We start from the raw sequence: 13,108 nt of genomic DNA on the forward strand, positions 1-13,108 counted from the left end.
CTTGGTCTTGTTGGATTTGTGAGAATCTACTGAATCTACTGGTACCTTGTTTCCCATGTAACAATAAGAAATATACTCAAAACCTGGATTAATCTTTTTAGTCACATAGCACTACTATTATTCTGAACACTACTGTACTTGTGTCTTTGTTGTGCAGTACTTACTGGGTTCTCTGTCAGTCCTGTTTGTTTGAGTTTTTTTTTTTTTACTTTGTCTTTCTGTTTCATTTCAGCACAATGATGTAGGCCAAACTGAGGTTTGGATTGTGCTGACAGACCCCAGTCTTCAGGAGGAGCAACTCGAGAGACAATGTCGGCGAACAGTGGCCCTGTGTGTGAAGACATCCTGCGTTCTCACTTCCCCTGTCCTCAAAGCATTAAACTCCTCCCCTGCCTGCAGCTTGTCATTCACAGATGCGCTCAAAGAACATGGTAGTGTTTTATTTTGTTATATTACATTCTATTAAATCATTGTTTTTAAATGTTATAATACACCTCACTGTTATAATCTAGGTGTTCTCCTGTGTGTGGAGCAGTCTGTTATTCAGATGTGGTCTGTGGAGACCAAAAGCAGTCTTTCAGAGTCGCTGTCCACATCCCAGGCGCAGACCCTGCCCCAACCTGTGCGACTGGATCCCCTAGATCTAGAAATCTCACCAAACACTCTCTGCTCTCTCACAGGTCAGTTTCCTCATTCACGGAATCCTGCATCATCCATGTAGCTTTTCTGCAACATGGGAAGTCTTGTGTTTCTCAGAGAAAGAAAGCCACAGTATATATAAATATATTTACTGCTTAGCAGGAGGCTTTTTTTTTCCCCCTGTGGCTTCAAGGCATTGCTTTCTGTTTTTAGTTACTTTGTGTCCTCAGGCTGTCATTGTTTAGAATCTCAGTAAATACAAACACATGACAGTGTGGAGAAATCATATTGATTCCCATGTCATTTGCCAGTGAAATGAACCGTCTGGTTCTGATTATGGTTTAAATTTGAAATGTCTTATAATGTGCAAAAAATATATAAGAAAAACAAAGTTTGACTTGGAAGCAATAATTAGAATTTTCTTAAAAATGTAACATAACTAACTCACCTGCAGCAACCACCTGAGCTGCTGTGCAGTGTCACATACTCATAGTTACGGTCTGGGTTTTAGCACGTTGTACCCGAATGCACAGCGCGCCTTCTTGATGTCAGTCCATCTTTCGTGACTGAGATTAAAATGTTTGGGTTTTTCAGTACTTTGTGTGTTTCAAGCGTCAATACTTGTGTTATACACATTCTGTCGATCTTCAAAGACATTTTTTAGCTGCTCTTTGCTGGAGGCGGTGTGTCACTCTTCTCTTCAGTTCTCTTCAGACTGTGTTCTGTTAGATTCAAGTCTGGTGACATACTTTGCCCGGCCAAAGCTTTCACATTTTTCTTCTTTAGAAACTCTTCTGTGATTTTTGCTAATACACTTCCTCTCCAGCCAAGCTTCTGAAGACCATGAATCCTCTTGTCAGCCAGTATTTTGGATTATCCTCTGGCAGTCATCTCCCCAAAACCTTTTTTGCACTTATGCAGTCCTGTGTCATCACACTCCCTCCTTTGTGCTTCACTATCGGGACTCTGCTTCGCCGTAGTAGTCCGAACCAGATTCACATCAAACATTCTGGGCCCCATCTCAAAGAAATTGATGTTGGTCTCACCTGACCAAAGAATATGGCATCATTTTAGAACGACGGCGACTTCATCTCTGATTACTGGCAACAGATTCTATACCTCCTGATTGCTGCTACAACTGTGTTTCATCTGATTTTTAGTTGGTTGTCCATCTTCTTGTGTCGTTTCCATCCTTGTGATGGACCACAGTGAGATTTCTCAGCTCCTCTAACAATTATTTTCCATGTGGAACCATGATACAGACATGCAGGCAGCCCATAGGTCTCACACTTGACAAATGTCCTGGTGTGCACACACGGTTTTATAACCATGGTATGCAGTTACTTTAATTGGAAACCACAGGTGTACTTGATTTTGTTTAATTAATCATAAGTGTCTTCACTTTTGTTGCAGTGTTTTTACTTTGTGGACTGTATTTCCAGGTTAGTCTTTCTAAAGTTTGTTTTTGTTTGTTCATATGAATTAACATCGTACTTATCAACATGCACGTAATGCAGTTATCGAGGGGTGAAACCATTTTCAGTCATTTGACATTTTAAATGTTACTACACATAGATATACACTCACCTTTGAGTAGCTACTCTGCAATGCTAAACATTTTTTTTTTCTTCTTTGTTTTCCCTCAGGATTTTTTTTAGGTTTCTGTTAACTCTCCCTGTCTCCCAGTTTGCTTTTTTGAGCAATTATGCAAATATGAAGCAGAGAAGAACTGTCTAAAGCAGATAAGGATCTGCATCTGATGGTTTCATGTCACAGCTGAGGGCAAAGATCATTCTCTGAACTCACTGAAAGTTCAGGCCCCTCTCACCATTAATGTTTGGTCAGGTGGTTGAAACAAAATAAAACAAGCGTGCGAGCTTTTGCAGTCATACACAAATCATATCTTCTGGAAATTACCAGTGGAAAGAAAAAAGCCGCAAACCGGAGAGCATGCAGTCAGTTTTATCAGTGTTAAGTTCACTATCTTATATAATGTCCTGTTTGTGGGCAGTTACTGTGGTTGGGGAGTGAGTACTTTTCTGCTGTTTTTACAGCATCGCTGCAATCACAGATAAAACTGAAGATGATGTTTTTATCTCATTCAATCTGTAATCTGTCACAAACGTACAGACTTTGAAACTTGGGTGCAGAACTTTTACCAGTGTTTTAGTGTCTTTTTGTGGGTGGTGGTGGTTGGGGGGGGGGGTAGCATGAGGTAGTGTCCCAAGATAGAGACAGTGGCGTCAACTCAGAACATGACGCCTGTGCTAACTACTGAATGAGCCTTAAATGTTTTCAACTTTTTTTTTTAATCATTTAACCACATACTACAGGTACAAGCAAAATAAATATAAAAATAGTTAGCCTATCAAATTTAAATAAATTTACAATGTATGATAATTTTATTTAATTAATTTAATGCCGGATTTGTGTAGCTGCAGCTCTGTAACTCTGTGTCATACAGTGACGTGCGAGTTTTAATGTTCTCCATCTCTGGATTATGCTTTATTATGGACTAATTTGACCCTCAAACTTTTCTTTCTACAATTATCACCTCCACATCAAAGGTAAGCTGTAAATTTTCCTCTTTTATGGACTTCATGCTGCAAAGTTGCGGACTTTTCTGGTCCATTTGTAATCAGCACGCACAATGCAAAAACTATTATCATATGATGGCAGACGAAGGAGTGAAAGCAGAAAAAAGTCAAATCACAGCCGGCTGTGATTTGACTTTTTTTTTTTTTTTTTTTTTTTTTTTGTCTAGTGACTGCAAATATCTGGTTTATACGATGATGGTTTAGGCGAGTTTTACTGTACATGGGACTGAACAATAAATTTACCTCTCAAAACTTTGACGATGATCTCGGCTTCCAGTCCACACAGCTGACTTTATTTTCCCAAATTTTTCTTCTGTTTAGATCTGAAGGGAATCTGTACTACTTGAAGCCCTTGCTATGTCTATTTGTGCCTCCAAATGCACAACAACCCGGCATTTTCAGCACATAAATAAATAAAATAGCTGGATTTACATGCAGACAGATTAACAGCGAACACTATTCTGAACCCAAAATGGCACCACAAGTCACGTGACTGTAATTCTTCCAACCACATACAGTCACCCCAAAGACACTATAGGGGGTGCGCCATTATTATTAGACTTATTTTGAAGAGATTTACACTCGGTCACACTTTCGGTTGCACTGTAACTGGCACAGCCAGTGTTAAAAATACATCGAATGAGTATAAACCAGACTGGACAAAGCAAGTAACAGATAAATGCGTACCTTCCAACACAGCCACATCCCGCTGGTTTTACTCCTCCAGAAGCGGCCACAGCAGCCACAGACAATGTTGTCCTTCTCTCTGATGCTGCTTCTGACTTCACACATCTTCATATGCTTCGATAGTTCAAAGTTCCATGTGTTCAATGTGATGATCATTAATTCAATTCAATTTATTTCATTTAAATAGCGCCAAATCATAACAAAACTGCCTCAAGGTGCTTCACACAAGTAAGGTCTAACCTTACTAACCCCTAGAGCAAGCACACAGGCAACAGTGGTAAGGAAAAACTCCCTCTGATGATTTGAGGAAGAAACGTCAAGCAGACCAGACTCAAAGGGGCGACCCTCTGCTTGGACCATGTTGCCGACACACTTGACAATACAAATATACAGGAAATTTTGGGAGTCCATGCTGGTGTACAGGACAGGAGGCTTGTAGAAGAAGACGCCCACTCCCACTTCTGGATGGAGCCGCATCTCAAACAGAGAGGAAAAAAAACAGAATCAGGCAGCAGAAAGAGAACAGATAAGGTAGAATTTGGCAGCATTAAGTAACAAGAAAAACAGAAGAAATACTAAACGCCTGTTTGCCAACATCACATTTGTGTTTCTTGATTCTTTGCTTTGTTCCACATGACGTATAAAACAAATAAAACCAGGAGAACTGGCACACAGCACCGTTTGGGTTTCATGGAGCTTTGTAAACTTCAATATTTCCAAGGTCTGTGAGTTCTACATGATGGCTGTTAAACATCTGATTTTTTTTGTTTGTTTTTGGTGTTTTGCCTTTGTTCAGAGATGGTCAGTAAGCCCGTAAGCATGGACATCACCAACTGCTAGCAGTCTTATGACTTAAAAGTCACAGCCGTCCCGTTCATATCGCTAGTCCGCTGTCACTTTTTCTCCAAGCGGTCATGATCATGTTGGAATAAAATGTGGATGTCAGGCACTATGAGGGATGGGACCCGAAATTTTGCTAATTTTTGTTGGGGGGGGGGCATGATGTTGATGGCACAACGTGTTCTGGCTCAGTTTTCCAGTATGGGGTAGGGAGAATTTAAATTAAAGTGAACTTAATTAAGCAAATTGCAAGCGCAGAGTAAACAGTGTTCTCCAGTACTGGTTTAGCGAGTGGATCTGAACTCTGAACTTTAGTGCTTTTATTTCTGCCTGCAGGAGTAGTAGTTGGTGTGGATGAGAGCACGGCTTATTGCTGGCCTGTCTGCAGCCACTGTGGAAGTGATCATTTAAAGCTCTTATCAGAAAGGCCGTAAGTTCTCATGATGAATCATGCAACTATAATGTTAATTAACATATTGAAGCCTAATGTTTTCTCTCTTGCCATCAGTCAGACCTTCCACTGCGTTTGTTGCAAATCTGCAGTACAAAAACCAACCACCAGAATTCAACTGGAAGTGTTCTTGAGTTCTTCGTTAAATAATTGCACTATTAAGGTTAAGGTGAGAGGTTTTGTGGGCTTTTATGTTGGCATTACAATACCCTTCTGCAGGGGAAAAAGTAAAACACCAAGAATTAAACTTCTGTAGTGATCATGAATGAATGCATGTCTGACCACTAAATGTAGACTCATCAATAAATAGGTTAATTTATTTTTTGAAAATAGGTGTTTTAATAAGAAAGGGGGGTTTGGAATGTCATCCAGCTGGACAGACTAGATTAAGAACTGGCTCTTCAAAAGCAACCATGTGTCCTGTTGAACTGCTGCTGAGCACCACATTACACGCACTGTAGTCTCCCATGTTAATCTATAGTTGACCCTGTAGTTATCGAGTAATTTCACAGACGTCATCGGTTGAGGATTATTTAGGCCAGTATGAAAATACAGTATTTTTTTTTCTATCCGGTAAAATTTATTTATACTGCACCTTTTAAGGGCAGCATTTACAAAGTGCTTCACAATTTATTTATTTTATAAGTGACAGCATTAATATTGTGGTCATTGTGCATGTTAACGCTACAGTGTTGTAGGATTTACGGTTGTTTATTAGCACAAATGGAATACAGCTTTCATAACTACCTGTTCATTTGCATACAATCAACTGCGACAACAAATTGATGTTTCTCTTGAGCTTAGAATGAGTATCTTCATGGGAGCGGGTCCCCTCATGTAGGCTGCCATGTTGATACAGTAGCCCAAAAGGGACATACTTACTTAATCATTTGGATTTTACAGTGCGTCCAAAAGACAGAAGAGGACTAAATAATAATAATTAAAAAAGACTAATCAATCTCCCTACTAAACACTGTGTACTGGTTGCTAGTGCAGACTAGCAAGTTTGTGAACCCTCTTTTGTTGTGAAATAGACAATTATACATATTGATTATCACAAGGAGAAGGCAAGACCGTATGTAACCAGAAGCGTAAACGTGAAGGGAATCAAAATTGACTGGCAACTGCATAATGTGTTTTGCAAACCCACCACTAGATGGCACTAAATCCTACACACTGTAGCTTTAAAAAATACCATCATAGGAGATCTCGATGGTCCTCACTTGTAGCTGTTAGAACTCAAACTTTCAGAGCTGAATAGGTGGTAGTTTTGACAGAGTTGCTTACAGAAATGTTGCCAATCCGCTGACTCATTGACTGACTGCATTAATCTTACGCTTCCCCCGCTATTCGCTGCCAATAAACAAAATTAAAGGCAAGCCTGGACAAGTGGATCTTGTGCTTGGTTTTAAGTTTTTACAGCATTAACTGATCTCTGGTTCAATGGCAATGATGCAGATGTCACTCAGGACCCTGAAGTTGTCACCACAGTCTTAACTTGAAGTCTGAGCTTTTTGTTGAGCCACTGTAGAGATGTCTGCATTTATATTCAATTTATAGTCATGCTATAATTCTTTTTTTTTTTTTCTTTTTTTTTTATCCTTCCAACAGCTGCAGCAGAAGACCATCATGTCCATACTAAATACTACAGCACTGGAAGGTACAGAGGTAAGTTTGCTTTGGCCTGTTATGTAATTGTGGGTTTTACCAACGTCACGTCAAGCGTTTTTATCTCCTGTCGGTGTACTCTGAAATCATGTCTTCATGTCATGTCATACTTGACATTGAAGCCTGGTTTGTACATAACAAACGTCTGTGTCATGCTGATCATTAATCGGACTTTAAAATTAGCTGTCAGAAGTACTGACTCTGCCTTTTTTTTTTTTTTTTTTTTTTTTTGCAGGTAGTTTTTGTACTGGCACTAATTAATAAAGATGACAGTAATAACAAAATAATTAAGTACATTCCAATATTTTAGGCATGTGTGCATGTTTATGGTGAGGTAATGGGTGGTGACCTTAAAATTCTTACAAAAGAGAAATGAGTAAAAGCGCTTATAAAATATGCAAAGGTCAGCAGCACCTTTTGTGCGCTTTAATTTTTTTTGCAGACATTGAACATCACCTGCATACACTTAAAGCTAATCGACAATTATGTTGATCATTTCTTGTTATTTTTTAAAATTCTATCCAAATTCTTTGACTTCAGCTTCTTAAATGTGAATATTTTCTGGTTTTGTTTACTCGATGCTTTACTATTTGCCAGTAAACAGAATATATTTGGAGTGTGGATAAAACAAGATGTTTGAAGGCAGCTAGTGGTCAATTTTCAAATTTTTTTTTTTTTTTTTTTTTTACTTTTTATGGACCGAGCAAATTCATTATTTTGCCTGTATTCACTTGATGAAAACTTGCTGACCCAAAACATTGGTGATTATACTTTTCTTTTTCTTGTATTAAAGCTGTGAGTTTTGGACCATTACTGTGGTCTTTTCAACATATATATACAACCCCTGGCAAAAATTATGGAATCACCGGCCTCGGAGGATGTTCATTCAGTTGTTTAATTTTGTAGAAAAAAAGCAGATCACAGACATGACACAAAACTAAAGTCATTTCAAATGGCAACTTTCTGGATTTAAGAAACACTATAAGAAATCAAGAAAAAGATTGTGGCAGTCAGTAACGGTTACATTTTTAGACCAAGCAGAGGAAAAAAATATGGAATCACTCAATTCTGAGGAAAAAATTATGGAATCACCCTGTAAATTTTCATCCCCAAAACTAACACCTGCATCAAATCAAATCTACTCGTTACTCTGCATCTAAAAAGGAGTGATCACACCTTGGAGAGCTGTTGCACCAAGTAGACTGACATGAATCATGGCTCCAACACGAGAGATGTCAATTGAAACAAAGGAGAGGATTATCAAACTCTTAAAAGAGGGTAAATCATCATGCAATGTTGCAAAAGATGTTGGTTGTTCACAGTCAGCTGTGTCTAAACTCTGGACCAAATACAAACAACATGAGAAGGTTGTTAAAGGCAAACATACTGGTAGACCAAGGAAGACATCAAAGCGTCAAGACAGAAAACTTAAAGCAATATGTCTCAAAAATCGAAAAATGCACAACAAAACAAATGAGGAACGAATGGGAGGAAACTGGAGTCAACGTCTGTGACCGAATTGTAAGAAACCGCCTAAAGGAAATGGGATTTACATACAGAAAAGCTAAATGAAAGCCATCATTAACACCTAAACAGAAAAAAACAAGGTTACAATGGGCTAAGGAAAAGCAATCATGGACTGTGGATGACTGGATGAAAGTCATATTCAGTGATGAATCTCAAATCTGCATTGGGCAAGGTGATGATGCTGGAACTTTTGTTTGGTGCCGTTCCAATGAGATTTATAAAGATGACTGCCTGAAGAGAACATGTAAATTTCCACAGTCATTGATGATATGGGGCTGCATGTCAGGTAAAGGCACTGCCATGATGGCTGCCATTACATCATCAATAAATGCACAAGTTTACATTGATATTTTGGACAATTGAAAGGATGTTTGGGGATGATGAAATCATTTTTCAAGATGACAATGCATCTTGCCATAGTGCAAAAACTGCGAAAACATTCCTTGCAAAAAGACACATAGGGTCAATGTCATGGCATAGGGTCAATGTCAACGAGCAGATCTGATTTGATGCAGGTGTTAGTTTTGGGGATGAAAATGTACAGGGTGATTCCATAATTTTTTCCTCAGAATTGAATGATTCCATATTTTTTTCCTCTGCTTGGTCTAAAAAAGTAACCGTTACTGACTGCCATAATATTTTTTTCTTGATTTCTTATAGTGTTTCTTAAAGCCAGAAAGTTGCCATTTGAAATGACTTTAGTTTTGTGTCATGTCTGTGATCTGCTTTTTTTCTACAAAATTAAACAACTGAATGAACATCTTCCGAGGCCGGTGATTCCATAATTTTTGCCAGGGGTTGTATATATATAGTAAAGAGCACCTCTATAATATTGGTGTGTTTCCCATTAGTTTCTTTTAAACAAGTGTTTAGTTTTATGTGGTTGTAGTTTGCATTATGGCAGGCGTAAGGTTTTTGTTCCCTTTTTTTAATGAGGCCGTCTGTTATAGTTCCCAGGTTATGATGTTGAAAATGTCCTGGGGAAGGAGGTGGGCCCCATCGCAGCTTACGTGAGAGTCATCACCAGAAAGCCCTCTCTGTGGGTCGGCTTGGAAGAAATCAGCCTGTGAGGCGGTCGGAGCGCGGAGCTCAAATATGTCAATTCTCAGGCTTTCAGCTGGCTCCAGGGATCTGCACACTAGGACTCAATGTGATCCAGCTCCACCCCCTCTGAAGGGCCCCTGACAGCTTGAAGCTGAGCTGAAGCCAGCAGGCTGGAAGAAGGCAAAGTTTTGTTTGTGATAATGATATGTGATCCCATGGTCCAGGAGCTGACAGCCCAAGGGAAGACCAGTGGCATGCTGTCTGTCAAACCAAATCACGTGGTTGTAGGAAAAAACCCTTTAGGCTGTAAATGCAACTTTAAGTGGTCTGAAAACCTGTTTCACGTTGTCACACTATGCATACTGTGTCAATAAAAGTTCTCATGGTGCAGTACAAATCAGACGGTGTGCACATTTTCAAACTGTTTTATTATAGATTCCATAAACAAAATGTTTTCAATACAAACTATAGAAAAGATCATGCTCTGGCTCTCATACAAAGGTTGGAATTATAAAACAATGTACCATATCATGTAAATGCAGTGGTAAAAATAACTTAATATAATCGAAAAACAAAATCCCACAAAATAATATGGCAGCAACATCATATTTCCAGTGCCATTATGGTAAGCTTAAAAATGCATCTGTTACAGATGGTAAATCACAAAGTGTCTGTTGAGGTATGTCAGTTATTGGGCGGCGCACGTGGGTCTGTCACCGGCTGTTTACGCCCGTGGAGCCCGCGAAGGAGGCGCCGGGCACGTGCTTGAAGAACTCCCTCAGGCCGCTCAGCTCCCTGCTGAGCTGCTCGATGGTTTTGTGAAGCCGGTCGTTCTCGGCGCTCAGTTCGATCAGCTTCTGCTGCATCTCCAGGTTGCGCCTCTTGGCTTTGTCCCTGCTTTTCCTCACGGCGATGTTATTCCGCTCTCGCCTCTGCCGGTACTCCACACTGAACCTGTCCAGGCTCTTCTTGCCCTTCTCCCTGCCCCCCGCCGCCTTCCTCGGGCACGCTTTGGTCGAGCTCACCATGCTGGACGACACGGGCTCCGGGGTGGTGGGAGGAGTCGGCTGTCCCGTGGGCAGGCTGACGGACGTCTGGGCGCATGTTTCGATCTGTGACGGCAGGGAGGAGGACATGTCGCTGTCACTCCAGTCGGACTCCTGCTTGATGGGCGCGCCGAACGCCGCCCGCTCCGACCCGCAGCCTGCAGGAGGCGGCGGCTGCTGCTGCACGCCGCCGGTCAGCGCGGAGCCCGGCAGGCTGTAGAAGTCCGCCTTCTCCTGCTTCACAGTGTTGAACAGGTCGAGGAAGAGCTCGTCGTTGCACAGCTCCAGGGTGGGCACGGAGGTCATGGACTCTATGTACTGGCTGAAGTCGATGGCGCTCTCGTCGTCGTAGATGGCGGGGGCGGTGCTCAGCTCCACCATGGTGCCGTCCTCTGCCGCCGCCACGGCGTCGCTCCTCGCCGGTTTAAAGCCGATCAGCTTGTTGCTCTCGTAGAAGTTAGCAGGCTCCATCCAGCTCATGTTGCATCGTGGAGACACGCAGTGAGAGTCCAGACTGTAGACGTCACACATCAGCTTAGCGTCCACGTGGTTTTACTAACCACACCAGTTAAAAAAGTAAGCAGCGAAAGTGTGACAGCTCGTTGCACGCGCTGTTAAATGTCTTTTTTCTTAAAGTCCTCCGCTCGATCACTGTATGATCCCTCTCAGTGGCATCTTTCGGGACTCGTGTTTGAGCGCTGTCACTTCTCCGAAACCTCTGGACTTACTACTTTCGCACACTGTTTTGTATCTTTCCTCCTGTGACGTCATGGTTACCTCCCCCTCTCGCGAGCCAGTAATCAGGACGAGGTCACGCGGTGTTCGTTGGTCTCCCCATTTGAGGAGTGGGTGGGCGTGACGCACACGCCGCCCTCTTTTACTACGACTCTGTGAATGGTCCGGGGTTGTTTACATAGCAGATTAAGTTTAATTGCGTTGGTTAACGCGCGGTCACGAGCACTGAATGGAGCCAAATGCAGGGGTGCACGAACAGCAGTGGGGACCCGGCCTGCAGTTAGGACCCGCCCCGCCCCACTCAAAATCCCAGATTGTTGCTGCATTCACATGTTGAGATAAACAGTCACATCTGTCATTAAAGCACAGCCGCTGTCGTCTGCAGCAGAAGGTGGTAAATCATCAGGGGACATGAAGGTGGACCGCATACCCACTGGGTCAAGGTCTCACAACCCCAAACCAAATTCCATGTGTCAGCCCACTTTAGTGGGCCACTCCTGTCTAAAAATACATTTTTGTCCACTAAATCCAGACCAAAGTACTCCTGTATCAGCATTTATAAACCCCTCAACCTTTGGTCTCAATATTGATCATTCAGCTTTGTTTGCGATTACTGACGTATGATCCTGATCTTTGTTCCTGATCATTAATTGGTCATCTTGGTCACTCATCTTTGATCATGTTCCAGACCTTTGAAACCAATTCCCTTGTTTGGTCTTTTTTTTTTTTTTTTTTTTTTTTAAACTTTGATCCTGATCACTGACCTTTCAACCTTTAGACTGTTTAGCTGTAACTGCTGATCTTGGTTACTTATTTTTGATCAAGATCATTGATAGTGACCACTCACCTTGGATCGTGTTACGGGCTTTTGATCCAGACCGTCAACATTTACTCTTATTACTGAACTTTGATCTTTAGCACTGACCTTTGATCCTGATCTTTGATCTGTTTCACTCGCCATTGTTCTTGTTTCTGACCATTGAAGCTCATTAGTAAACTCCAGTCTTGATTGTTGGTCAGTGAGCCTGACTGACCTTTGAATTAAAACTTTTTTTTAAAATTCTGATCACTGAATTTGGATTTTGTTCACTCACTTTTAATCGTGTTCCTGATCTGGAATGTAGACCACTGACCTTTGATTCTTATTGCTGATCTTTGATCTTCATTATTCATCTTCGATCCTTATCTTTTGATCTTGTTGGCTTACCATTAAACATGTTCCTGACCATGGATTGTGATTGCCAACATTGGAGCCATATTTATTGCTTTGACCCTGTTATTAGGATCAAAGTACTCAGGATCAAATATCTGCATTAATGATAAAAGTCAGGATCACCCCACTGATGCAGATCTACACCAAAATGTAATAGGTTTTTCCTTCTTCCTTCCTTCTGCCTCTACCAGAAACATGTTTGCTGTCTGAGATCTTGCAGAAAACGTGAAGGAGGAAGTGCGTCTGCAAGATTCAAACTTAATACTGCATTCAGTGGAAGCTGAGAGCTTGAAATGTCCAATTTTCAGCTGTAAAACATACATATCTAGGGTTTTGTAAAATATTATCAAATGTGACAAACCAATACACCAATTCAAAAGATTATAACTAATGCTAGTATTTACTGACACAGTAGATTTGTGTAAATGTTCCTGTGCAGTAGATATCCAGCAAAACCTTGATGTGGAACATGTCCTCATTTCATCCAAGTTCTCAGTGGAATCTCTGGTGTCATATATTAGTGGTTTCCTTTGCTCTTTTTGGTTACATTTTACAAATTGAATGTCACTTGACCCTAGAGCAGCATGCTGGGAAATTGAGTACCATATTGTTCCAACAATAACTGTTTTTAGGGGAAAAAAAAACAAAAAAAAACTGGGTA

The 13,108-nt window shown here is 41.0% G+C and overlaps 2 protein-coding genes across 4 annotated transcripts in view; one reads left to right on the top strand and one right to left on the bottom strand.

Moving 5' to 3' along the window:
- The window catches only part of spidr (scaffold protein involved in DNA repair), a 59,700-nt gene extending 49,859 nt beyond the window's left edge, over positions 1 to 9,841 (top strand). For 2 of the 3 annotated variants that reach the window (XM_034184104.1, XM_034184105.1), the window contains exons 15-20: positions 233 to 431; positions 513 to 680; positions 5,100 to 5,193; positions 5,272 to 5,383; positions 6,826 to 6,882; positions 9,360 to 9,841. In XM_034184104.1, the coding sequence (XP_034039995.1) occupies positions 233 to 431; positions 513 to 680; positions 5,100 to 5,193; positions 5,272 to 5,383; positions 6,826 to 6,882; positions 9,360 to 9,479 (750 nt within the window). In that variant the 3' untranslated portion in view covers positions 9,480 to 9,841. Of the gene's footprint in view, positions 1 to 232; positions 432 to 512; positions 681 to 5,099; positions 5,194 to 5,271; positions 5,384 to 6,825; positions 6,883 to 9,359 lie in introns of those variants that run through there. The other variant, XR_004564277.1, reaches the window with a different exon arrangement.
- A 21-nt stretch (positions 9,842 to 9,862) lies between these two features.
- cebpd (CCAAT enhancer binding protein delta) lies at positions 9,863 to 11,229 on the bottom strand. Its single transcript, XM_034184108.1, has one exon. The coding sequence runs from the start codon at positions 11,028 to 11,030 to the stop codon at positions 10,167 to 10,169; it is 864 nt and encodes a 287-aa protein (XP_034039999.1). The 5' UTR covers positions 11,031 to 11,229; the 3' UTR covers positions 9,863 to 10,166.
- Positions 11,230 to 13,108: the final 1,879 nt, after the last annotated feature.

This window comes from Thalassophryne amazonica, chromosome 12 (genome assembly GCF_902500255.1).
Source record: "Thalassophryne amazonica chromosome 12, fThaAma1.1, whole genome shotgun sequence".
In the NCBI taxonomy this organism is placed as follows: domain Eukaryota; kingdom Metazoa; phylum Chordata; class Actinopteri; order Batrachoidiformes; family Batrachoididae; genus Thalassophryne; species Thalassophryne amazonica.

Excerpts from the sequence above, each read along its gene's own strand:
- cebpd (XM_034184108.1), bottom strand. The coding sequence starts at position 11,030 with ATGTGTGACGTCTACAGTCTGGACTCTCACTGCGTGTCTCCACGATGC.